The sequence below is a fragment of the Aethalodelphis obliquidens genome, unplaced genomic scaffold (genome assembly GCF_003676395.1).
Source record: "Aethalodelphis obliquidens isolate GAN/ISIS:26980383/991018 unplaced genomic scaffold, ASM367639v1 scaffold15, whole genome shotgun sequence".
In the NCBI taxonomy this organism is placed as follows: domain Eukaryota; kingdom Metazoa; phylum Chordata; class Mammalia; order Artiodactyla; family Delphinidae; genus Aethalodelphis; species Aethalodelphis obliquidens.
In genome coordinates this window covers 28,188,271-28,213,381 of record NW_020837959.1, presented here as the reverse complement: position 1 = coordinate 28,213,381, position 25,111 = coordinate 28,188,271, and the positions used below count along the sequence as shown (strand labels likewise).

Genomic DNA, 25,111 nt, shown 5'->3' with positions numbered 1-25,111 from the left:
CTGGTAATATTCCTGATCTTGGTGCTGATTACATGAATGTGTTGTTCATTTTGTGACAATTCATCAAGGTGTGCACTTACGCTATGTGTACTTTTCTGCATGTATGTTATACTTCAATATAACAAAAAATTACAATGAAAAACCATGTCATAGCTATCAAAATGACAAAAATCAGTCTGTCATTACTATTAGTGTGATATGGAAAATCAGACTTTCCTTCTAAGAATATCCATTGGCACAACCTCTTTCAAGAAAAATCTAGCAAAGCTGAAATCTACAACACTAGAGAAAAGTCTCACACACTTCTGCCAGGAAACATGAATAAAGGAGGTTTTAAAATTATTTATAATAATGAAAAACTGGAAATAACTCATCTATCAGCAGGAGAATGGATAAACTGTGATATGTTAGTCGCACGGTTTATTACACAGCAGTTAACATGAGTCATCTAGATTTATATGTACCAGTGTCACTATATTTCAAACACAATGGTGAGATTAAAAAAAAAGTTTACAGAAAAATATAAATAGATTAGCACTTATAAAAATCATCTTTTTATGTGTAAAGTATGAGCATATAATATACAAAATATATAAAAACAAGTACAAATACAGGAACATGACCGAAAGGATATTAATCAAAATCATGATCATGACTAATTCTGGAGCGAGATGGAGTACAATAATAAGTCTTAGAAGGGGAACGTGGGCCACTTGAATCTTATCTATATATTTTTTTACTGAAAAATGGTAAGACATAGTGGTAGATACACAATTTTTTTACACTGCAGTATTATTTTCTGTACTTTTCCTGTTTTCTTTTTAAAAACATCTTTTAAAAAATCCTTTATTTCTTTGCAACTCTGCAATCTGTATTCATTATGTGTCTTACGGCTACCAGTTTGCTTTCTAATGCATTACTTACTAACAGAGTGGGTGTGATTTATAAGTAAAAACAACTTTTAACAATTTCATTTTGGTTATTACAAAATTTACCTTAAGAATCCAGAACATAGGTGTAAACATAGTTTCAGGATAATAAAGAACAGTTTTATTCAGTTCAGAACTCTTATAAAATATAATTTAATCTATATTTATACTATATATAGAAAACTAAGCTGCTTCTCTCCTTTATGCCTGGTAGGTGTTATCCAAATCCATGGCTCATGAGTTCAGCAAGAAGAAAAAAAATTTCCATTTTGGAGTGATTCATTTCATTTTGTTCTTCCCTCTTCTTTAAAATCAATATGCTCTAATAGACTTGCTCTTTTAAAAATTAAAGTATTTTAAATACACACAAATATAAATAAGGTGAAGAAAAAAATAGAGGGCTCCTGATATCCAGATGAGCCTGCCATCAAGAAGTCCCCCAAAAGACTAAACTTGTTTTTGTTAATTTATACAAATATTAATCCTCAAACCCATTCATGCTTTAAACACAGTTTAGTGCTTAATTCTAGTAATATGTCTCTATTTCCTATTCTCCAGCCATACAAAATTAAAAAGAGAAAACCTGAAACTGGAGTGAAGGGTATAGGACAACACTGATAGCAGCTAGAAGTAAAACCTGAGAGTAAGAATGAGGTAGACACAACTATAACCAAAAAACAAACAAACAAACAAAAAACCCACAACAAACATGGCAAAGGATTAACCCCTCTCATCCTTCTTCAACAGCCTGAGTGTTGGGGCAAAGGATACAGTATATAAGGTGCATCTACAATTTCACTCTTGATAAAAGGTCAAGTATTCTTACAGATCACTCTTAGCTGCCAAGAACTGATTAAATTACAGGTAGTACATGCTGTTAAACAGGAAGATAATATTTGCAGATAGACTGCTGCCAAAAATTGTTATAACTGAAACATGGGGTATAAAAGGACCGAATAACAAAGAGTTTCAAAAATGCACTTTTCTGAGATAATTCAACCACTAAAGATGCTAAATCAAAGAAGTGCTATTACATTTCATATAAAATTAAGAAAAAAATACAAGTAAGCAAGCTCATTTGCTCAGAAATTAGAAGTCTAAAGTATATTGATTATTCCAGTGAGTGACAGACTGACAAATAAGAAATTTAGTAGTTTTCATAATTTTTAAGTATGAAATCAAAAAGCCACTTGTTTTTTAAAGAGTAAGATTCTTCACCATGGTGTTCTGAAAAACTATTGAAAAAAACAACACAAAATTTATATCCACACATTAAACACCTACCTTTCCCACCTTGGTTCATGGCACCAGTGTCTCGTCCACATTGTCCTTTATTATTCACACCAAATGTCCAAACTTCTCCATTCTTCATTAAAACACAAGTATGAGCTTTGCCCATAGCTACCTGAGTTACAAAATGGCCCTTCAAATCTGTTACCAAACCTACAGGAAAGATACAAACTTGGTAAGAAACAACAAAAGAAGCCTTTCTGGGCCTACTAAATCATCAGTAACGTAAAAGGACCACTTCAACGCAGAACTTTTCATTTCTGGGATAAAATAATCCACCAAAATGGGAAATAGTAGCCAAAAGATGGGCAGGGTATCAGTAAATTAATTTTATAATTTTTTAATGAAGCTTCAAAATCTTAAAATGTTATCATCTAGACTTGGGACAAATCTTTACTCTGGCATTTAGCTCAAGCCTGCTTCTCCTGAACGCTTGCTCTAAGTGGCAGCACCTCTCAACAATTCTCAGAAGGGTCACTAGATTTCAAACTTTCCTGACCCAAGAACAAAGGAACCTTTGAATGATGTACTTTACTTGCTTTGACCTGCCTCAGCAAAACAGAGTAAAATACTCACCAGAGTATTCTGAAATAACATTGTTTTTGTAGAAACCTGCGAGATTTTCCAAAGCAGTATTTTTCGATCATTTTTAATCTACAATGCTTTCTTCCACAATCCAACGTACAGGTAGTTCCTAAATTTCACTTATTCACATATTGCATTCATTATAGTTGCCATATCCAAGTGCCACTCATATTATCTTAATATTTTTTGCGTCAATTTTAAATTTGACTAAAGCATTTTAACTTATTCAGTAGTAATAACAGTAAAAATCAAAGATTGTTGAGTATTTATAACATACACTAAAATATAAACATTTTTAAAAAGTTGAAGTATTTGTTTTATTTAAATCACAAATAATATAATTCTCATACCACACTTTGGCAAAACTATTCTATATTACTAGTTCAGATACCACTTCCTTAAGGTGACCTTCCCTTTCACCCTATACTAACTTAAGTCTTTTGGTTAAGCATACCTCAAAAACTCCCATTGTTAGTATTTAGCATACTTGAAAAAGATATGTATATACAGAAATAGTATTTACTATTATTAACAGTATTAGCTGACATGTCTTGAGCCCTTACATGTGCCAGGCTCTGTTCTAAGCATTTCATAAGCATTATCTCCTATAACCTTATAAGAACCATAGGAAGCAGGTATTATCATTAGCTCCCTTTTACGGGTGGAAAAAAAAATGAAAAGTTAAGAAAAGCTCTGAAAAGTTACATAATTTAAGCTAGTTAGCCAAATAAAAAGTGGCCATGCCAGGGTCTGAGTCTATATCCATAACCATTAGACCACAGATCTCTAACACTTAAGTTCTGTAATGTCCAACTGTCTCTCAGAGCCTCAAAGGGAAAGGGATCATGTCTGTCTGGTCCACCAATCCCTGACATATTGTTAGTTCTCAATAACTATATGCTGAATAAATGCACAAGTTTCCATAAGCCTTAGCCAAGAGGATTTTAGCAAGCAATAGCTACATTGAATATTATTTTTAAACTATACATGAGCCCACCTCCAAATTTTGATTCACTCTGACAGGTGAGGCCAATTGAGACTCTAGATATTACCACATTAAACCATCTCATAAGTCACCTGAGCACAGTTCAAATTAATAATGGACAGTTATAAACGTTTGATATATGTCATTTCCCCCGCATGAGACAATCACCTAAGCCTCTAATCAGAAACTTCGTTAATTCTGAATTCCTTTTTACAGAGAAATTTATAGGCTTTTACATATTTACTTCATATAAAATCCTTCCAAGTGGGTTGGCACAATCATTATACTCATTTCTAAATGCTAGAAAGAAAATATAACCACCAAATATGACAAGTTTTTGAGATTACAGTTTATAAATATAAAACCCTTTATTTGGCTACTTCTATTCCTCATATCCACTACTTGTAGTTATCAGTCACTCAGTCACTTAACAAGTAATTCCTGAGACCTGACCATGCACCAGACACTGTGCTGGGCACTGGGGATATAATAGTAAATAAGAGAGAGATAGCTTTTCTCTAACTACCTAACAATAGGAGGAGATAAATAATCCATCAGTTATAAATTCGCTAAGTTATGAAAATCATGTCCCCAGGGTACCACCAGGAACATGTCACATGAGCGTCTAATCGAGCCTAGGGAGAGCTTTCCAGAGAAAGTAACAGCTAAGGTAGAGCTGCCCTAGTCAAGCCCCATGATTAGCTCTGCAGGAAACTAGTGACACTGTTCCCAGCAATAAGGCAGGAAGGAAGAACAAAACACTGTACTTAGAAAGAAATGTGAAAAATGTAGAGAAAGCGTGCTACAAATGTTAATTTTCTAGATATAGCTTTGTAATACATAAAGTCTAGTATAGGACTTTCTGTGCATAAAAGTGAAACGGTGTTTAAGATTAACTTACTTGAACTATCAGAGTAAATGGCATCTTTTCCAAACATGTATAGCTCTCCATCTTTAGAAATAACAGAACTACTTCCATTATTGCAGGCTGTATACACCACAATCTTCCCTTCCATCTTAATTATCTTTTTAGGTTTATAAGGTTTTGATTGCCGTCTGCTCTTAGCTTAAAAAAAAAAAATAATTTAAGGCATCTATGTACAAATAAAAATAATGATTTGTATATAAAGCCCAAGGAAAAACATATCATCTTCACTTATCATACACTTTATTTATTTATTTTCACAAAGGCCTGGGCTTCCCAACATGTCAATTAAATGAGTCAATCTGAAAGCCTCATCTCATTAAATGTCTATTAGGCTGTTGCTATCAGATCCTCTTCTTTGTAGTACACTGAAATTCCCAATAAGAAACACCAATTTTCTACCAAACTTCTGGGGAGCCCAATCTCTAGATTAGCACTTATATTATCAATACCATTCCATTATCATATATATATATATTATATTTATATAAATATATAAAGTTATATACATATATAATAAATATATATATAATTTTTTTAAATCCCTTTACTCTCAAACTCTATTGCACATGTATTCCTCCAATAGATCCTGGAAAGAAAAATCAGTTCCTCGTTCATTCAACACATATTTATTAAGCAGCTACACCTAGTCAGAGATTGAAAGGAAATATGCATATGGAGGGAGAGCAAACAAATTTAAACGTAGATGATTTAAGCAGCCTCTGCTCTCAAAAATTAAATCCCTGAATTGAGCAAAAGATGGGAAATGCCAATCTTTTGTTCCCTTAGTCAATCCCAGTTTTTGCATGCCCTTCTGATTAAAAACATATTGCTGTGTTGGGTACAATTCTGGGATTAAAATACCACTATAACTTTTCTTATAACATGATCTATATACTTATATACAACAACTAAGTTATCTGGTGCTTAAGCAAAGGAAGAATGATGTCCTCCAAACGCTAGAAGGAAAAACTGGCTGGGCTGAAGTTTCTAAGGTATGGTAATACACTTCATGGTTATTTGAAGGGATTTTTTTCAGGATAACATTTATTTACACATGATTTCTACATTAGATGTTGACTTCAAACCTAATCCTCATAAGATGCTACCCCAACTACTACAATGTATAATGTACAAGAGAAGTTACAAAAACAGAAAAATGACCCTTTGAGGAAAACTGAACAGAAGCATAGGAAAGCTAAGAGATAAACAATAAAAATCCTTTAATTTTTCATTGCTTAGGAATTTTATCACAATGAAATAACACCAAGAACAGTGTTTCATAACTGACACTATTATACAATTTACATAAGGTTTACCTCATTGTGAAATATATACTCTTTGCAAAATTTCCAATATATTACTTCTAAAATATTCTTTCTAAAATAATATATTGGAATAAATTTTTAAAAATAACACCAATTGACAAAACAGATAAATAGCCATGTATGTAATGCATAAGGCATATAAAAATTCATGAATATGAACTCTAGTATAACATCAGCAATCATAGTTCTTTAATGAACAGTACACCACAACCATTAACTGAATATTCCTCAATATAAAATCTTCTATTAACTTGGGAAGGTTAGTGCTGTTGAAATTGATATATCTTATGTTAATAAATTCCACAGTATTTTTACTGAATAGTCCACTCACTTGACTCTCCATCTTCTCCTTTACTAGCAGATCCTGTAAAGAATATGCTTCCATCTTCTGCAACTAACAGGGCATGAGAGCCATCATGTCCAACTGAGAAGTGCACAATCTTTGGGGATTTCGTAATTGGTAGCTCAACCCATTTTCCTGCTGAAGGACCCCCTTGTTTGATTCCGAGACTCTGGTATTTGCCAGTGTAATATATCTTAACACATTAAAAAAAAAAAAAAGGAATTATAGTGCCTTTTGAAGTAGTGCACCAGGTTTCACATGAGAGAAAAAAACCTCCATACTTTATTGAAAATAAAAATAACAAGAACTCAAACTCTTTCTTTACTACTATTCAACTTCTGAGAGCTGAACAGGAGAGAAATAGGCATATTTTTCCAAAAATATACAGTTCACAATAGTTTTTTCATATCTACTCAGGATACTTATCATCTTTCATAAGTATCCTGAATAGGTATGAATAAATACATGCCATAAATATACTCCAAACATACAACAGAAGGAAATTCATAAAACTGTCAATTCATTTTTCCCAGTGAAAAAAGGCTTACATACAAATATACTGTATATGCCTCATAATTTTAATTTTCAGCATTCTTTTAATTACCTTACTTTATCCTCACACCCACCAGATAAGAAAAAAATCTTCCATCTCTATAAATAGATGTCTACAATCTATAACTTAATTGTACATGCTCCTACTTTCCCCACCTCGTAGTCTATATGTGTCTGCACATTTACAAAAATTGGCAAGGGATGACCTATTCAAAATAAACCCAAATGTGAATTCACCCCAGCTCAAAAAATTACACAAAGAGCTCCATAATTAAAGTAAATATCTGTAAAAAGGTTAAATTTTATAAAGTTTATGAAGTTTTATACTCAAATGTTACAATTTTCTTTTATATTATTTCAACATAAAATTTTACTATATAAAAAAATTTTAATCAAACTTTAAAATACGATTATGTTTAAACATGTGAACTATGTAAGCTAATCAACTGATTATACCAACTATCTCTTAAAGCAGATAATGTAATTTTTAATCCTAAAAGAATAATTTACCTTTCCATTTGCTGTTTTCATTAGTGCAAACTCTCGTCCTGCACCAAGAATTGCTGACTCCTCATCAAATCCAGTACCTGATAATACAACAAGACTTAATAAATACTGTTACATTTTTAATATGAATAATTTCAAGCAAAAAATAAATAAATAAATAAAAATAATTTCAAGTACAATTTGTGTTAGTTTGAGTGATGAAAAAGTCAATTCAATTAGTATCACTCAAAAACAAGGATGACAAGGTATGTCATATGCCTCAATTTAAAAAAATATTAACAGTAGCCACACTACTCCAAGGAAAGATAAAGTTACCATAAGCTCCTTAATTTGTTTCAAATTAGTGCCAAATTATTTTTTTAATGTTAAAAAAATTGTTTAAATCAATGTCAGCCATATTTCTTGAATTAATGAATGAACTAATTTTCATTGGGCATCTATTAGCTATCAGGCATTATAGAATGCATGAGCCTTTTCCTATTTGATCCTCACAACTATACTGCTTGGCTTACAAATGAGCAAATATATAAAGCTTGGTGAAGTAAGTCCTGACATGAAGTGTCTGGGCTTGAACAATGCCATTCAGATATCTGAATTAAGGTATTTCTGATTCCCTCTTCCAAGCTTTTTTCTATAGGAGAACATTTCATGTAGCTAATCCTTGAATTTGAATACATATGTGTGCACATACACACAAAAACCCTTATGCACATTTTCAAATTGTGAAACTATGAGTAAATAATCATATATAGCACATTTTATGAGTTTGTCCAATTATACAAACTACTAATGAGCTTATGGGATTTTGAAACCCAAAAACTATGAGTTCAATACAATATTTTTCTATGGAAAAACAAAAATACTACACAAGTACAAAGTAAATCACTAATGAAGTTTAATAAATTTAATAACAGTCAAAAAAGTTGGGTCTTGCAAGGAATCCCACAAGTTAATAAATGGAATTATTAAACCAGGAACAGTACGGCAAACCAAAATTGAGACCCTCATGGAAACTAGTAATCCTAACTACTACTATGACACTGCAAGAGTAAGTATACTAAGTCCAAGAAATATTCTGTGGATGTCTGCATTTCTGTATCCAAATGAAAGATTCTTAAATCAAACATTAGGCCAATTACCATTTTCACAATCCACGGGACCATTCTATGACTATCCTGAAAGCCTGTTCAAATAAAAATCAAAGGCTTCAAGTTACTCCTAGTTATTTGTACATATTAATTCGTTAAGTGTGCTTCATAGTAACAGACAGCAAAATAGCTACCTAATATAAGCTACAATGTTGAAAACACAATGTTAGTTTTCTAAAGAATAAAGAATCTGATAATTAAAATGTAGGAGAAAGGTTTTTTTGACCATCTTACTTATAATATGCAAGTCCTTTTCCAGATCAAATAGTGAGATACCACAGGCATGCAAGCATTTTCTGGCCAGCTTAAGTTGTAATTCTTGTTGTAGCACAGGCTCAGTGCTTGTGGCAAATATTCTGACAACAAAGCCATCCTAAGAGAAATAAAACATCCACGGTATTTTGTTACATGAATTGATCTTCTAAGGCTCTACTTTCCATCTAATAAAAATCAAATAATTTACGAGAAAAAGATTCCATTTATACCAGCTTCTCATGACTCAGAATACTTACATCTCTGGAAGCAGCTATCTGATTAATATATTCTCCATCAGTGAATAAAATATTTTGACCTTCAGTGTGGCAATCTGTGCAAGAGGAAGAAACAGCAATTACATTACAATATAAATAAACACCTCACAAAATGACTTTACTCCTCTGTTGAAGTCAGAATGAGAGTTCTCCACACAATAAAGGTAATTTAAACTCAAAGGGAGACTGTGCTTTTTAATAAAGAGTTACAAATTAGCAGAAACTAAACAATCCAACTAATAATAAGCATTACATTTTGTGCTTACATTTATAAATCTTCCATAATCAAGGACCTGAGAGCCCACCTAATTTCAAAATGAACTAGTATTAGATACAGTCTGATAATAAACATGCACCACAATGAACAAACTATAATGTGGTTATAATCAATTCAATACAATCCATGCGAGGTAGGCAACACTCTACCTTCAGACATACATCACAGTCATTAGTGTCACAGAAAAATACAGATAGACCTAAAGCTTCTGCATTTGAGGTCTATGGTGTCCAACTACAGATATCCCTTGCTTTATAATATAGAACTGGCTGTACCGTTTCCACTTACGTTTAACGCTTATTCCCAGTATTTATTAGCATTTAGCATGCTATACACTTTTTAAATGTTCACCCTTCATAGAACAAATCTATGGTTATGCGTTTCTTTTTGTCTGAAAGTTTTCATATATTTTGGCTGAAATGCCATATTTCATCAATACTGTATATATCTCTGTGGAACAGTACACTATATACTTTGATCAAAATAATGCACAAGTGTAATTGCAACAAGGGATACCAGTATTACAGAAGGACCGGTGGGACAGTGTGTTAGTGATTGCTACTAAATAACATGAAACTACAAGCAACTCAATATCTAAGTATAAACTGTATCCTTTTGGAAAAACAAATGTTCAGCAAGCAAGTCTAAAAGCACACACATTTCCCAAAATAACTGCAGAGAACTAGGATGAATCTCTCCATTAATTACAATACCAAAAAATAATATTTCATTTCTATTTGCACCTGAATCAGCAAAACATAAAAGTCTAGTTTTGGAATGCAGGAATGGAGCCCACCCAAATAAGCTGAGTTACTCTATATCTTTGCCCAGGAGCTTCATACTAGCATACTTCCTTATTATAAATACGCAAAACACAGGCAGACCCTTACCAAATAGAGAATTCAGTGATCACAAACTGGAAATAGAAACTGGGAGACAAGGCCCACTGGTAGCCCAAGAGACTTGGTAATCAAAGAGAGGAGAAATCGAAAGAAAGAGTTCCTAGTCCACTGTACAGAATACAAAGAGGCGCAAGAAAGATGCTTCTCAAGCTCTAAGCTGTAAGATTTTAAACTAAAAAGCAAAGAAGAAAAACTCATTATAATTTCAGATAAACGCAGGGGTGAGGAGTGAAGCGGCGCAAGAAGAGTAGCAAAAACCCTCATGATCTGAAGCAACCTGTCACCAGACACGAAGAGTAAACGACACAAGGATACAATATAAAAGGTATGCCAACATATCAAGGCTAAATGACAACAGGGGGAAAAAAAGTATGTTTTCAGCTCATCAGTGCTGGGTTGAAAATAACTTATTTATAAACTAGTCTATAAGACAAGTTGGAACATGAAGCTCAAGGAATTACCAGATTTCTGTCAATCGTAAACGTGGTATTCATTACCATCTATAAACCTGACAGTTCACTCTGCTCCTTCTTGATGGGAAAGCTACAGAGCAGAGTTGCCCCTAGCTAGGGAAAAAAGGACTATTCAAGAACTGCCTCCCAGGTCAAAGAAAAGGAAAAATGACAACAGGCTTCTTCAGGCTTGAAGGCAAGTCTTCCTGCTGCGTGACTTCAAAAAGATTTTTCTCTTTATCCTTTCTGTATCCTTCACGTAACGTTATAAGACAGCATCTTCGGGAAAATATGAAGATACACAACATGGGACTATCTCCCCCAGTCTGGTTCCTTCTTCACCATGAAGATGGTACAAATTTGTGAAACACAGAAAGCCACATTTGTATTGTTAAAAGGTGCATTTCATATGTTAAATGAAGTAGAGGGATTTAAACTGAAACATTAACAAGTCATTTTTTACCATGATGGAATAAATAAAAGGGCTGTAAGTAGACCATTTTCAAATGGTCTTTCTCAGTCACAATCTCTGTTGAATGATCAGGGTTTTTCAGAAGTAAACCCTTTACATTAGTATTCATCTGTTGGGCAGGGAGTCATGGAAGGATTAACAATTTTTCTTCCAAGACATCCTAAAATGACTTGCACAAAGACAGAGCGATAGGGATGCCCATTGCAGTGAAATTTATTATACATTTGCAAAAAATTAGATGGGACCTCCATTTCAAATATTAATCAATGGAATATATTTTATAACATTAAAATGATGTTACAGAAGACTAGTTAATGGCCTGGAAATATATTCAGAATATTAAGTGAAAGGGGTAGCTTAAAAAAGCAATATGTAGCATACAATCACTTTTGTACAAGTATGTACATAATATACACAGGAAAAAGACAGGAAGGATATTCACTGATATGTTGGTAGTGTTTATAGATGGGAAGTGGGGTTACAATTAATTTTTATTTTGTTTTGCTTATATAATAGTTGTACAATAAATATGATTGCTTTTAATATATGGGGGTACATGTTATTATTTCAAAATATTTTTATTATTATTATTGTTATTATCATAATCATCAGCATCATCGTTAGGACCAGAGACATGGCCTGGGACTTGTGATGATTAAAAAACAAACAAATAAACAAACAAACAAATAAAACCCTGTAGACATATCTGAAAACAGACAGTTATTTACAAAATGGCTTTAATAAGTTATCTGTTTTCCAAAGTAGCTTTATTTATGAAACACACATGAAATGTGACATTTACCTTAACATGGCATCAGGTACACTAATTTAGATATATGTAGACAAAGTAATATTCAAATAAATGTTTGATGAAGTTATAAAAATATCTTAAAAATTAACAAGCAGCCAGGGAGCAATTATCCTTTTCAATGTGTTCTTCAGAAGTTCTCAGTCATTTTCAGATGGCCACGTGCCTTGAAGTAATATTGCTGCTTACCATGAAATTGTTGGTAGACACATTAAACATTCAAGATTTTAGTATAAACAAGCTCCTTTAGCATGTATTAAAGATATAAGCAAATTCAAATACCTTACAATGGAGAATATACTATGCATTTGCCCGGTGTTCCATAAAATTTAAGATTCACTGCCTAAGAACTTAGACAGCACAGTGATCTGAAGGATAAATACATATGTACAACCTCAAAATTAAAGCAAAATGAGTTCTGTCCAAAATGGCTTATCAGGGTATTATTAAAAAGTATAAATGATAGAATTTTTTAAATTCCTGACCCACCCTAAAATCTGTCTCTGAAAAGACTTTAAAATAAAGAGGAAAACCCAAAGTACACTGTTGGTAAAGTCAAAATAAACAGAAGGTTCTTTACATCTAGGTTATTTGAGAGCCAGAGTCGTGGATTTATTAAGAGCAACAAAGCAACATCTCCCCACTAATTGAGGAGTTGAAGCAGTCATGGTGGGGTAAGGGTGGTGGGGGGGGCGGTCAGGCTACAGAATTTGGGCAAGAATTTGAAAACAAGTATTAAAACACTTCATACTATATTTATGGTATCTGTTTTTCTCAGATGCATTAATTTTATATAGACTATAAAATGCTTTGCATGTCAAGATTTCTTTAACCCATTTGTAAGCAAGCACTATTCCTTGCTAACCATTCTTTATATGTCTCAGTGGCCTAACATGCACATCTCTTAAAATCACCTGTGAAGAAAACAGATGACTAGTTGAGTAACATACCTGGTAACATTACAGTACCATCCTGCTCCAGTGTTTCAGGGCTTATTCTTATGGCTGTCATGCTGTGGTTATTCATATCTCTATACAATAAATAACCCTGATAACAACAAAAAATTTTGCTATGTTATATGTTAAAATATTTTTTCATTAACCACTTAGTAGAAAAAGTAGCCATAGAGGTCTGTATTACAGTTTTTTGAGGTACAATAATACATCAATATTGATGTCTAAAATACACTAAAGATTTAAAACAGAAAAACCTGAGTATATTGATACTTTAATAAGAGGAGGTATTATACACCACTGAGTATCAATTTAACCTATTAATTCTCAGATACACCACACAAGACAGTAAAAACATTTTGGTTATTTTGGTCAAAATTATCATATCACTTGCCAAGTAAATAATAGAAATGACTGCTGTTTCCTTCACAAATATTTAGGTTAATATTTAAAAATCAGTAGTGGTTTTAGATAGAATGATATGTCATTGAACATATTTCTGTAAATGTATTTCCCATGTTATTATTTGTTAGATAAAATACAGCAGTGGCAAATAAAAATTTGATATTTTAAACCAGGTTATGTTTTAACAGACAATTACTGAGTAATTAATTTGATATTTAAAATTTAATTTCAAAATCTCCCCAAAAGTTGAGTAAGATTATTTTTCATGCGACAATAATTTTTTTAATTTTCAGAATGCTTTCAAGTATCTTTTTTCATCTGATGCTGACAACAAACTTTGAGCTAGGCAAGACAGGAGTGCAGGGACATCTTTATTCTATATTCTGCCACAGGGAAACTTGGGCTTCACTTCTCAGGAAAGGATAGTATAGAAATAAACACTTCTGGCCCTCTGACCATCATTCATTTGCTTCATCATTCGTTTGCTTCATGCATCCAACTGCTGACACCCATTTGGCCATGTCAGTCAGGTGATGAGATCACGCATTAAGAGAGCAATATGGGCCTAGCTCTTTTCTCTCATTGGTGATACTCTGCATGATCCTCCATGCAGGCAGCTATCTACTGGGCAGGCCACACACTGTTCCCTGGAGTGTACTGATCTAGACTTAGAATGAAGGAATTTGTGGTAAAAAGCTCTAATTTGGCTTTGGGTCACAGTTACATTCCTAATTCAGATTTGTAAATGATAAAGGTGGTCTCTGATTCTTAACTAGAGGCTCTCTTAAACCAGAACTCCAACAGAAGACATACTTGTTCCCATTTTACAGCTAAATCACACAGGATCAAATAAATTAGCTGAGTTGTCCACAGACACACAGCTAGTAAGAAGCAGGGCCAGACCTAAAAGTAAATCTCTCATGAATTCTAAGTCAATGTTCTTTATACTACACCATACCATTGTTATAGTCATATTATTAAAAACTATGCTCTATCTGTTTAAATAGAAGTGATATTATTTATTGATTAAACAAATATGGACCACATATTTTAAAAGATAAGAAAGAAAAGTTTGGTTTATTGTGGATATTCTCCTACCTGAGCATACCCTAACCAAGACTTTTTTTCTTTTCTGTTTCTGATGCGAGATGTAGAATTATATATATGGCCCTGTGAAACAACAAAAGTTAGTTCTATCAACAATTTTGTAATTAATAATCAGTGAAAAATAACATAAATGGATGAATGACATTTAATATGTATGTTCCATTTTGATTTTCAAAGAAATAATATTACATCAACATTAGATGGTGCTCTAAAAATAAAGCAAGACGCAAACAGAACACAATTCAGTATTAGACATAACTTCCACTATGATTAAGAGCTGTAAGGAATCACCTACCCTAACTGTTCCACTGTATCCAGAGCCTATTTTGTATAATCCGTCTTTGCATAACAGATAAAGAAAAAATCCATCATTCTGAAGTAGACATTGATCATCTTCATCAACAGATATTTCTTTTAATGGCCACTTGTGCATTAAAGCTGCTTTCTTAATGCCATTGCTAAACCAGTCCTGAATTTGAATTTTTCCCACCAACACTGCCTGTACACTTCTCTGTAGTGAATTTAGTATCATTGGCACCTAGTCAAGAGAAGAAAAACACAAAAAGACATTTTTAAATGTCTCAAACACAAAACAGACAAGATAAAGATACTTTATTAATATATCATCATTTATAAGAAAAAAATTATTCAGAATGATCATGTTTAGCCTGTCAGTAAAAAGTACCAACTAGAAAATCTATAAGAAACAATTCTCAAGCAAGACAAAATAAAAATGTAAATCCAAAGAATATTAATTTGTATTTGTGACCAAAAACACTGAAATATGCATCTTTCTCCAAAACACCAGGCAACCAGTACTACATATGATTTTAAGTTTCATAAAATAAAACATACTAGATTAGTAAAAAGTATGAATACTGACATACATTTTTTGTATTAGAGTGCACTCAAGCCAAAATGATATCTTTGGTATGATATGTATATCCATTAATATACTTCATGATAATGAAGTGCAAAATTAAGCATAAGAGAAATACGGCTGCTTCTACAGATGAAACAAAATTTCCAGTATTTCTCTTCTACTTTGCTTCTTTATTACGCCTAATACCCATTAACATCAACAATTTTCCATGATACAAAAATTTAACTGTATGAATTGTGTATTCATTCAGCATTCATTTAACCAATATTTATCAAATATCTATTGTTTGTTGTAAATGAGTCCTCAAAAGTTACCAGCATGGGACCAATACTCGGCCACCAGAGAAAACTCCCTGGCTCCTCATTTTTTGCCTCTCTTTCACTGCCCAAGGATGGCTGCCACACATCTGACTGCAGGGCAAGACCCTGGGGCACTGTACTAGCCCCAGTTCTCCAGCTGCACTGTCCAATATGGCAGCCACTAGCCACATGTGACTACTGAGCTCCTGAAATGCGGTTGGTGCGACTTAAGATGTGCTGGAAATATAAAATACACACTGGATTTTGAAAACTTAGTATTAAAAACAAGAGTATAAATTTTCTTAATAATTTTATATTGATTACATGTTGAAATTATTTTCTGGATATATTGAGAAAAATCCATTATTAAAATTAACTTCATCTGTTTCTATCTTTTTAATGTGGCTAATAGAAACACTTAAATTACATACGTGGGTTACATTATATTACTATTGGACAGTACTGTTCTAGAGGGTAGAGATTTCAGAGGGATAACTAACCCACTGTTCACAGGTATGTTCTCTTCCCCTTCGAGTTCTAAGGCCTCTGACCCAATCAAAATATGGAGCTCTTACTTTTATAAAACTTTTATTTATGTATATGGTTGGATACTACAAATTCTCTCCCTAGAAGAAACTACGTTAAACTTAAAACTATTTTATCTAGAATCAATATCCTTATATAATATGTCAAAGCTTCACTTTCAGTTTTTTTGTTTTTGTTTCAGATACTTTCTATTGGGTCTATTATGAAAGATGATGCTCCTCCTCTCTTCCCAAATCCTCAGAATTGAGCTGTACAATAATTTCTGGTTAAACCAGTAGTCAGAGGTCATTTCACTATGTCTGTGTGATCATGGTTCAGAACTAAGCCAACTGTATTACATACTACATTTCCCTTATATAATTTTTCCTTTTTCTTCATCGAGTCAACAATTGCCCTATTTTTGCGTTTGCTAAGTTTTTTCTATACCTACCCCTAAGTGCTCCTCATACTCCTCTCAATAGAGTCAAACACATCATTTCTACTTTTTCCCCTTGGCAACATCCCTCAAGAGGCCCTGTTCCAGTCTAGACTAAGGACAAGGGCAGGCACAGAGGTTAAAAATGTTCCATGCCTTGCATGTTCAAAAGCATCTTTATCTTCCCTCAAACATGACTGACAACTGAGCTAGATATAGTGACATCATTTTCGCTCAGAACTTTGAAGGCACTGTTTGTTATTTTCTATGCCAATGTTGCTTTTGAGCAGTCCAATGGCATTTTGGCATATAACCTGTCCTTGCACTCTGGAACATTATTTTCCCTTTATTGTCTGTTATGATTTTGCAACGTTATACCTGGTGTGAGTCTTTTGCCGTTCATTGTGTTGGGCACTGAGGGTGTGTTCTGTCAATCTGAAAATAAGTATCTTTGGTGGATGGGAATTTTCCTTATAAAGCTTAGGTAATTTCCTCCTCTCTGCTTGAATACCTATTAGATATTGGATTTTCTGGAAGGATGCTCTAATTTTACTTTATGTCACCAATTTTCTTTCTCTCTCTTTTTTCTATTGTCTGGGGACCTCTTTAATCTGAACTTCTAACCCTTCTACTGATTTTCATGCTGCTATCTTATTTTTTTTAACCTGTAAAAACTTTGTTCTGAGGTTTTTTTTAAATACTGCTGTTTAATGTAAATAATCATTTTCTCATCCCTCTTCAAAATACTAATTACAGTTTTCTTAGAGCTTTTCTGTTCCCTATACTCTTTTCATCAAAGTTTCTTTTATTATTATTATTACTATGTTTACTGATTTGGGGGATTCTGTCTTTCATGTTAGTCTAGTGATACTTGGCTGTGCACTTATTTTTAAAGAGTAAGCGACTAAAAATCTGATAGGAAGCTGCTATGAATGGATAGGGTGCGAAAGATAGTGAGCTCACCTCAAAATGATCACACTAAGTTTAGCAGTTTCATTGGAGGATCTCCCAGACACTCCCCTGCCCCCGCCAAATGTCCACATCTATACGTCTTTTCTCACTTTTTCTCCAAAGAAGGATCTGCCAGTCTTTTTCCTAGAAGCTATAAGCCTCACCCCAGTGTACTGGGAACTCAGTGAGGATTAAGAAATTTCATCATCGGGCGTTCCCTGGTGGCGCAGTGGTTGAGAGTCCGCCTGCCGATGCAGGGGACACGGGTTCATGCCCTAGTCTGGGAAGATCCCACATGCCGCGGACGGCTAGGCCCATGAGCCATGGCCACTGAGCCTGCGCGTCCGGAGCCTGTGCTCCACAATGGGAGAGGCCACAACAGTGAGAGGCCCGCGTACCACAAAAAAAAAAAGAAAATAAATTTCATCATCGATACGGAGACTTTCACTTAATCTCCATCTTCAGCCTGGCTCCTCAATTCCACTCTCAACTGTGCCTGGTTTCCCCTGGCCTCTCTGGCTCAATTTCTTTAGACAGCAAACCTAACTCTTAGGGGTATGAGAGAAGGACAGCTGACTGGCTGGGAAGCGTAGAGGAAGGGCTCTGGGGTTCTCGAGCTTTCATTACACAGACTTCCAATCAATTTTTAGCTCTTCCCCTCACCACCACTTTCCAGGTATTTATTACTTCCAATTCTAAATCCTATCTATAGTTTTATGTGAAAATCAACTTACTTTCTATGGGCACTAGCCTCTTGAGAAGCTTAAGTTTAAGCTCTCCCCAATATTTATCTTCTAAAAATGTGTCCCATTCTTAAAAGTTTATACTTTAAAAAAATCCTTTATTATAATCTTAGTGTAAACTGCAGGGATGGAGGGGAGAGCAGAAACTAAAGTGTCTTCAACATGGCTCTGTTTCTCTCATGCTTTCTAACAGGGTATTAAAGTTTTAAGAAAACCCAGTGCTACAATCAGAAGTCTCAGATATACCCCTTTTCCTATCCTATTGATTTTCTCTCACCGACACTGTGGCAGGACCTAGAGAATTTATTCTGATAAACCAGACTTCCTTAAACTGAGGATTCCAAGTCATTCACCAATTCTGGAAAATCTTAGCCATTATTTCAAATACTGCCTCTCCACAAATCTACCACTGCCTTGTGGAACTCAGGTTGTACTGATACTTTAGACTTTCTCATTCTCTATCCATGTTTCTTATTTTTCATATTTTGTCTCTCTGTGCCACATTCTGAATAATTTTTTCCTCTTTATCTTTCAGTTCACTGCTCCTATCTTCAACTGTATTATCCACTGGTTAACTCATCCTTTAAGTTTCTAATTGTAAGTATTTGGTTTTTCATTTCCAGGAGTTCTATTTGGTTCATTTTCTGACCTGATTACTTTTTATATACTTATTCCTTAATAATACTTTTGATACTTAATAATAATACTTTAACTATATTGAATATGTATACACATATATTTTATACTCTATATCAAATAATTTCAATATATATAGACTTGGCAAGATTGATTCCGCTATATTTCTTTCTACTAACTCTCAATGACGGTGCCTTTTTTCTAGGTCCTTTTTGTTTGTGAGTTCAGATACAGCAGAGTTGTGTTTGTGGGAGGCCTCTGAAGTAGGGGGTTCATCCCTCCAGAACGGATTTTAGTCTCCTTCAATAAGGCACCTTTCAGTACTACTACCAGCCCTACCTTACTTTAAACTCTCAGCTTAAGCTTGTTGGAACAAGATAAGTAATATGCATTTGGATTCCAGAATAATTTGAGATGTTACAGTTATACATTTTCAGACTTTTCTCCCCCCAGTCATAGCCTGGCCAAGAGAGTTTTGTGAAATGAAGTAGGTAGGTGGAATGGGGCCAAATCATGAAGAACACTATGTGCCATGTTAAGATAACAGGTTTTAATATGGCGTTTGGCCTGGAGTTGGGTATGTAGCGATGGGGCAGGTCTACAGAGAACCTCGGCTGTGGGTTCAGGGGATCAAGAGTTTTGTGCAGCGTAGTGCTTGAGCATAATATTGCAGTCAGACAGATACGCGTTCAAGCCCTGTCTCTGCCATCTGGCAGCTCGCTACGCTATAACTACACTAAACTTCTTCCAGCCTTCAGTATTCTACTCTTACTCTTATTTTCATGCTTTAGCACATGGATACCAAGAACATTCTCTCTCTACACCACCAATACCAACACCTCCTCCCTCTGCACTGGCTAGTCTCAACTCACTGTTTAGATCTCATGTCATAGCCTCTGGAATAAATCTACATAAAAATAAATCACTGGATTCTAATAGGTACATGTGTTTATGGTCACTATACTTTTAAAATTTGGCATTGATATTTGAATGTTTGTGTTTATTCTATTAAAGTTTTGTAAGTATTTTTATATTTTAAGCATATATTTAAACTAAAATTTTGCTGAACCCTCACAGCACAGCTGCAGAATAATTCGGAAATCACTGAATTAGAGGGACTTCAAAATAAGTAAGGACCATAAAAACGGAAAAGAGGACTTCAGGCAGGACAAAAAGAGGGAAAAGAATAAGAATAGAAACGTAGAGTAAGGAGACTGCTCGTATTTGACAAGGAAAGTTCAAAATCACTGAGTAAGTCACAGAAAATAGCCCATTTACCCCTTTTGCTATCTTTGGCCCACTAATACCGGGACTGAGGCATCCCTTCCATGTGTTCTGGAGGTCATCCAAGGGGCCAGAGAAAAGCACATAACAGAGACTTAAAACTGCAACTTCTTACTCAATTTCCAGAACAGTCCAAAAGAATTAAATCAAGTTTGCCTGTAAGTAGGGTTATATTTCCCACTATTAACAAGGATGAGGAGCTTATCCCACAACTGCATATTAAAAGTTCAAAATGCTATACGTGAAGCTGAAGTAGTTCAGAAACAAATCAATTCATGAAAAACTATAATCAATCAATCAAAAATACAGTAAAAATGATATATCCTTTTCTTTCAATACAGAAAAGATATTTAGAAACTATGAAGGAATTCCATACTTGAAAATTCAGGGCAAGATGGGAGGCGGGGGAAGGCAGAGAGCAAGGCAATGCAATGAAAACAGAGGCTGTAATGCTGACACAAAGACCAGGTTAAAGATTTAAGCTTTTGCCAAATTTCACTTTATTACCTCTAATGTCACAGAGTTAAACACATGTAACTTAGCTCAAATAGCTTAGATTATTTATATATCAACCTTGAACACATCAAACCACTATACTGAGTGAGAAAAAGCAGACACTGCTTTGACAGAAACTCAGGTGAAATTGCAACTTGGCATCCTATCAATTTCTAAGCAGCTAGAGATATGAAATACCTGAATAGTTTGGCAAGCATGGCTGCCATTGTTGGTGAGGATAGCAGAGATGGCCTGAAGTGTCCTTCCTGTTTCTCCCCAAGAAGCCACCAGACTAAAGAGACAAGCACAGGAAAGTGCTGTCAGAGACTGTCCTGTGCTGTCATTCATTCCAGTACTTCGAACAGTGATTTCCAAAAGGAGCTGGAAGAGAGACTCTGTGGATAAAATAGAACTCAATTATATTCATTTAACACACAGAACATTATATGGTATCTGTTTGTCTGTTTAGACCTTGCCTCATTATAAAAAAATATTTAAGGCAGTTACAACACTTACTTTGCATTAGTTCCTTTCTGGTTACCCTTTCCGCCCAAAAGTTAGAATATTTATATAAAAATGACCTTGGAGAATATTTAGTGAACTCCTTATTTTTGTAAATGAAAAAATGGAATCTATCCAAAATCATTTATAATCATTACATTTGTAATCATACATGTGTCCAACTGTCTGATGCTAAATTCCATAATAACAGCAACAATGTTTATATTGATCACCCCTATATTATACACTCTTAGCACAGAACATAGAAGGCGCTTTACATTTAAGTGAATAATTGAGAACATATATTCTAATCTTAAACTGAACAGAAAGATAGATATAAGGGAAGGATTTTTTTAAAAACACTGGACAATTTGTAAATCAAATCCATCTGCAAAGAGAAGTCTGATGGGGCTTCCCTGGTGGCGCAGTGGTTGAGAGTCCACCTGCCGATGCAGGGGACACGGGTTCGTGCCCCAATCTGGGAAGATCCCACATGCCGCGGAGCGGCTGGGCCCGTGAGCCATGGCCGCTGAGCCTGCGCGTCCGGAGCCTGTGCTCCGCAGCGGGAGATGCCACAATAGTGAGAGGCCCGCGTACCGCCAAAAAAAAAAAAAAAAAGAGAAGTCTGATGTATAATAATCATCAAGCTATCCCAACAATAAAAGAGATACAAATATACATATATTTCTATGAGTAACATGAAAAAAAGCAATGTGGAAAAAGTGTAACTAATGTGCCTATGATATTAAATCAAAGGAAAAAAGAGACAGATTTCAATACAAATTTCGATTTAAAGAACCAAATTACCACTTACACCTTTGTGCCAATTAAACAAAATAAAAAGTATGAAGTGCTGATAAACGCCTGAACAGAAAAGTAAGTCAAAGCAGTGAAGAGATCAGAAAGGTAAGCATTGGAAGGATAGAAGAGAGACCAAAGACAGTATAGCAGCATTTGAAACTGTTAGTAAGAAAGTAAAAACAAATTAATCAGGAGACCTAAGTTTTGACAGAAAGAAGACGATTAAGCTAAAGCACATATTATAATTTTAAAACCCAGTATTAAGAAGAAGATCTATTTTGAAAAGAATAAAGGAGAGGGAGTATTTATGTATAAACTGAATATAAGAGAAAGTATACAACAAATGATAGAAGACAACAAAATGGCAGAAGATCTAGGAGGAAAGCAAGGATTAGCATGTTGTTCAAAGTAAGATATAGGATATACTGTTTTAGTGGATATTTTAAATACTTCAATTATTTGCTAATTTACAAACCAGAGCTAAGGTTAACTAGCAAAATATTCTTAAATAAAATTAATTAAATCTTCAATAAAATGCCATGAAGTCAAGTAGTACATCATAATAGTAATCGATCACTGGTGCTACAGTGACAATAAACAAGGTGCCTGCTTTGTAACATATGCAGCTTTATTTGGTAGTAGTATTTCATAACATGGTGAATTGGGGGGCTGTTGTTGTTTTTAAAAATCCTCAGCTTATTTTCATGGCCAGTACTCCCCCCACCAACTAAAACAAAGCAGTAACAAAACAAATGGAACACAAAAACTAATCACAATACATGACCAAAAAAATAACAATCTGACATGTAAATTAAAACCATATACTTAGGTTCTCACATGTGGGTCTAACATAATCCAAATAGCCAAGTAGAGAAAAAGGACCAAACTCTAATCCAGACCAGCAGTGTGGTCCCCAGACCAGCAGCATGAGCATCAGCATTACCCAGAAACTTACTCCAAATGCAAATTCTCAGGTCCCATCCCAAATCTACTGAATCAGATACTCCACACTTAGGGCCCACATATATGACTCAAACAAGCTAATGCTTGAGATTTAGAAAACTCTAGACTCTTTGAAGGCCCACAGTTAGCATCAGAGAAAAGCAATTAGCCTTCAAAATTTAGCTTCCATCTGTATTTCTCTTCCTTAAGAGTCCCCGTTCTGCTTACAGGATTATGTGTTGAGCCTAGGTCACGGGCATGAAAGGCAGGCATTCATAAAATTCAAATGCACTTTACAAAAAGCAAACATTTTTACTTAATGGAAGTTGCTACTAATTCAAAAGCTTTATCTTTAACAAAAATAAATTTTTATTTATCATGAACGCAAAAGAAATGTCCTCTCTGTTTAGAAACTAATTGTGTTGTTTTGGGTTGGTAGTATTTGTTCCCTCTTTTCCTACTTTTTTAACTCTCCAAAGTAACATGTAAAGTTAGACAAAGTCAATGTTAGCTATTTTGGCCCAAGGTTTATTAAGAATGATTTAAGTTCATAGTGACTATAAGGCTTGAGGATTATTTCTGGGTTCCAAGAATTTATATTTTGCTTTTCCCCATCATAATAATCAGGAAATGACTGTGCATGAACTATAACTCTTAAATCATAACTCCAGGGGAACACAGCAAAGTTACTTAAAATTTATACCCCTGCTGTTTCAGCACCATAAGCAAACAGAGATTGAATTACAGGCTGCCATATGTGCTCCATAAGAGAAGCTCTTTACATTTAAAGGCTTCATTCAATGTGCCTAAGCTCTTACCTAGGACCTCGGGTGGCTCTGACTGGAGGCCTTCTGGCTGCTGACCCTGAAGCACGTTAAGCAGGGCTTGGAGACTCCTGAGGCACAGGGATGGATGAGAAAATCGCGTCTCCTTGATCAATTCAAAAACTTCACAGAGTCCAACCTCAATGATCTATTTAAGATGAAAATAAAAATTATACTTTATAGCATGTGAGCTAATAACACTTCTCAGGCAGTAAAATCGGTACAGCTTACTTCCACAGCAAATGAGTAATGGTACAATATTTTAAAGGCAAAAAAGTCATCACATAAAAAAGAGTAAAACCCAGTGTGTTTAATTTCAAGATTTAGAAAATCATCTGGTAACACAGAAGGTTAAAAAATAGTGGCACTCCCAACACAGCCATAAATAAATAAATAAAAGGAAACTGTCGAACTGTTAAAATATATATATATGTAGTGGCACTACTTAAAAAGTAGTTTCAGGATAATGAAGCCATAATAAAACATCATGAAAATGGTTTAACAGTGAACTAGGTACTAGACTGCATTCACTCAGAAAAAAATAAACTATTAATTTACAAAGTTCATTTGGCTGTTCTCATGTCAAAATTGGCACTCTTCTGTTACGTTAATTGTTACTTATGACCAGAAAAGAAGGCAATATAGTACATATGGTGAAAAGATTAAAAAAGGAACTTTTCATCTTAGCCTTTCCTATATGGTACAATCACCATATTATTATTTGTAGATGGTGTCCCTTATTCTTGTAGGATTACTTTAATTATCTTATTCCTCATCAGGACCAAGAAAAATATAACTCAGTATCTAGCAAAAGATAGATAAATCTGTAACTAAAGACTGAGACAGCAAATGTGATGAACTGGTATAAGGAAATACTTTCAGAGGGCTGACAGAACAATAGACAATGCAATTCCATTTCTCAGTCAATGTCAACATTTTGAAAAGGAAATGTGTAAGATTTTCTCAAGAAGTGTTAAATTATTTGGAGAAGAAGTAAGTAACAGAAAAAGTTAAAGCTAGATTAATTAGTAGAAATGCATCAAAGCATTATTAATTCTATTGAGCAAGACAGAAGATATTCTCTCTGCTGAGATCTGTACATTAATTCATATATTACATAAACATTTTAAGTACTTACTTTGTACAACTTGCTACAGGAGATACGAGATATATTATACTAGACCTTGTTCTCTAAGAGTTTATAATCTAACAAAGTAAATGAATCTTATATATAATGCTTATCCAGTCCAGACCTCTTTTATAGCACTTATTACGTTATAGTGTGACTATTTT

General features: G+C 34.2%; 1 protein-coding gene across 1 annotated transcript in view; it reads right to left on the bottom strand.

Annotated features, from left to right (window-relative positions):
* Positions 1–25,111, bottom strand: part of MYCBP2 (MYC binding protein 2) — a 272,440-nt gene that overhangs the window by 198,118 nt on the left and 49,211 nt on the right. The window contains exons 4-14 of the mRNA XM_027116051.1: positions 23,813–23,966; positions 20,949–21,145; positions 14,794–15,036; positions 14,490–14,561; positions 12,984–13,080; positions 9,105–9,178; positions 8,827–8,965; positions 7,448–7,524; positions 6,374–6,578; positions 4,691–4,855; positions 2,214–2,372 (exon numbers count right to left, since the gene is read on the bottom strand). Coding sequence (XP_026971852.1) covers positions 2,214–2,372; positions 4,691–4,855; positions 6,374–6,578; positions 7,448–7,524; positions 8,827–8,965; positions 9,105–9,178; positions 12,984–13,080; positions 14,490–14,561; positions 14,794–15,036; positions 20,949–21,145; positions 23,813–23,966 — 1,582 coding nt within the window. The remainder of the gene's footprint in view (positions 1–2,213; positions 2,373–4,690; positions 4,856–6,373; positions 6,579–7,447; positions 7,525–8,826; positions 8,966–9,104; positions 9,179–12,983; positions 13,081–14,489; positions 14,562–14,793; positions 15,037–20,948; positions 21,146–23,812; positions 23,967–25,111) is intronic.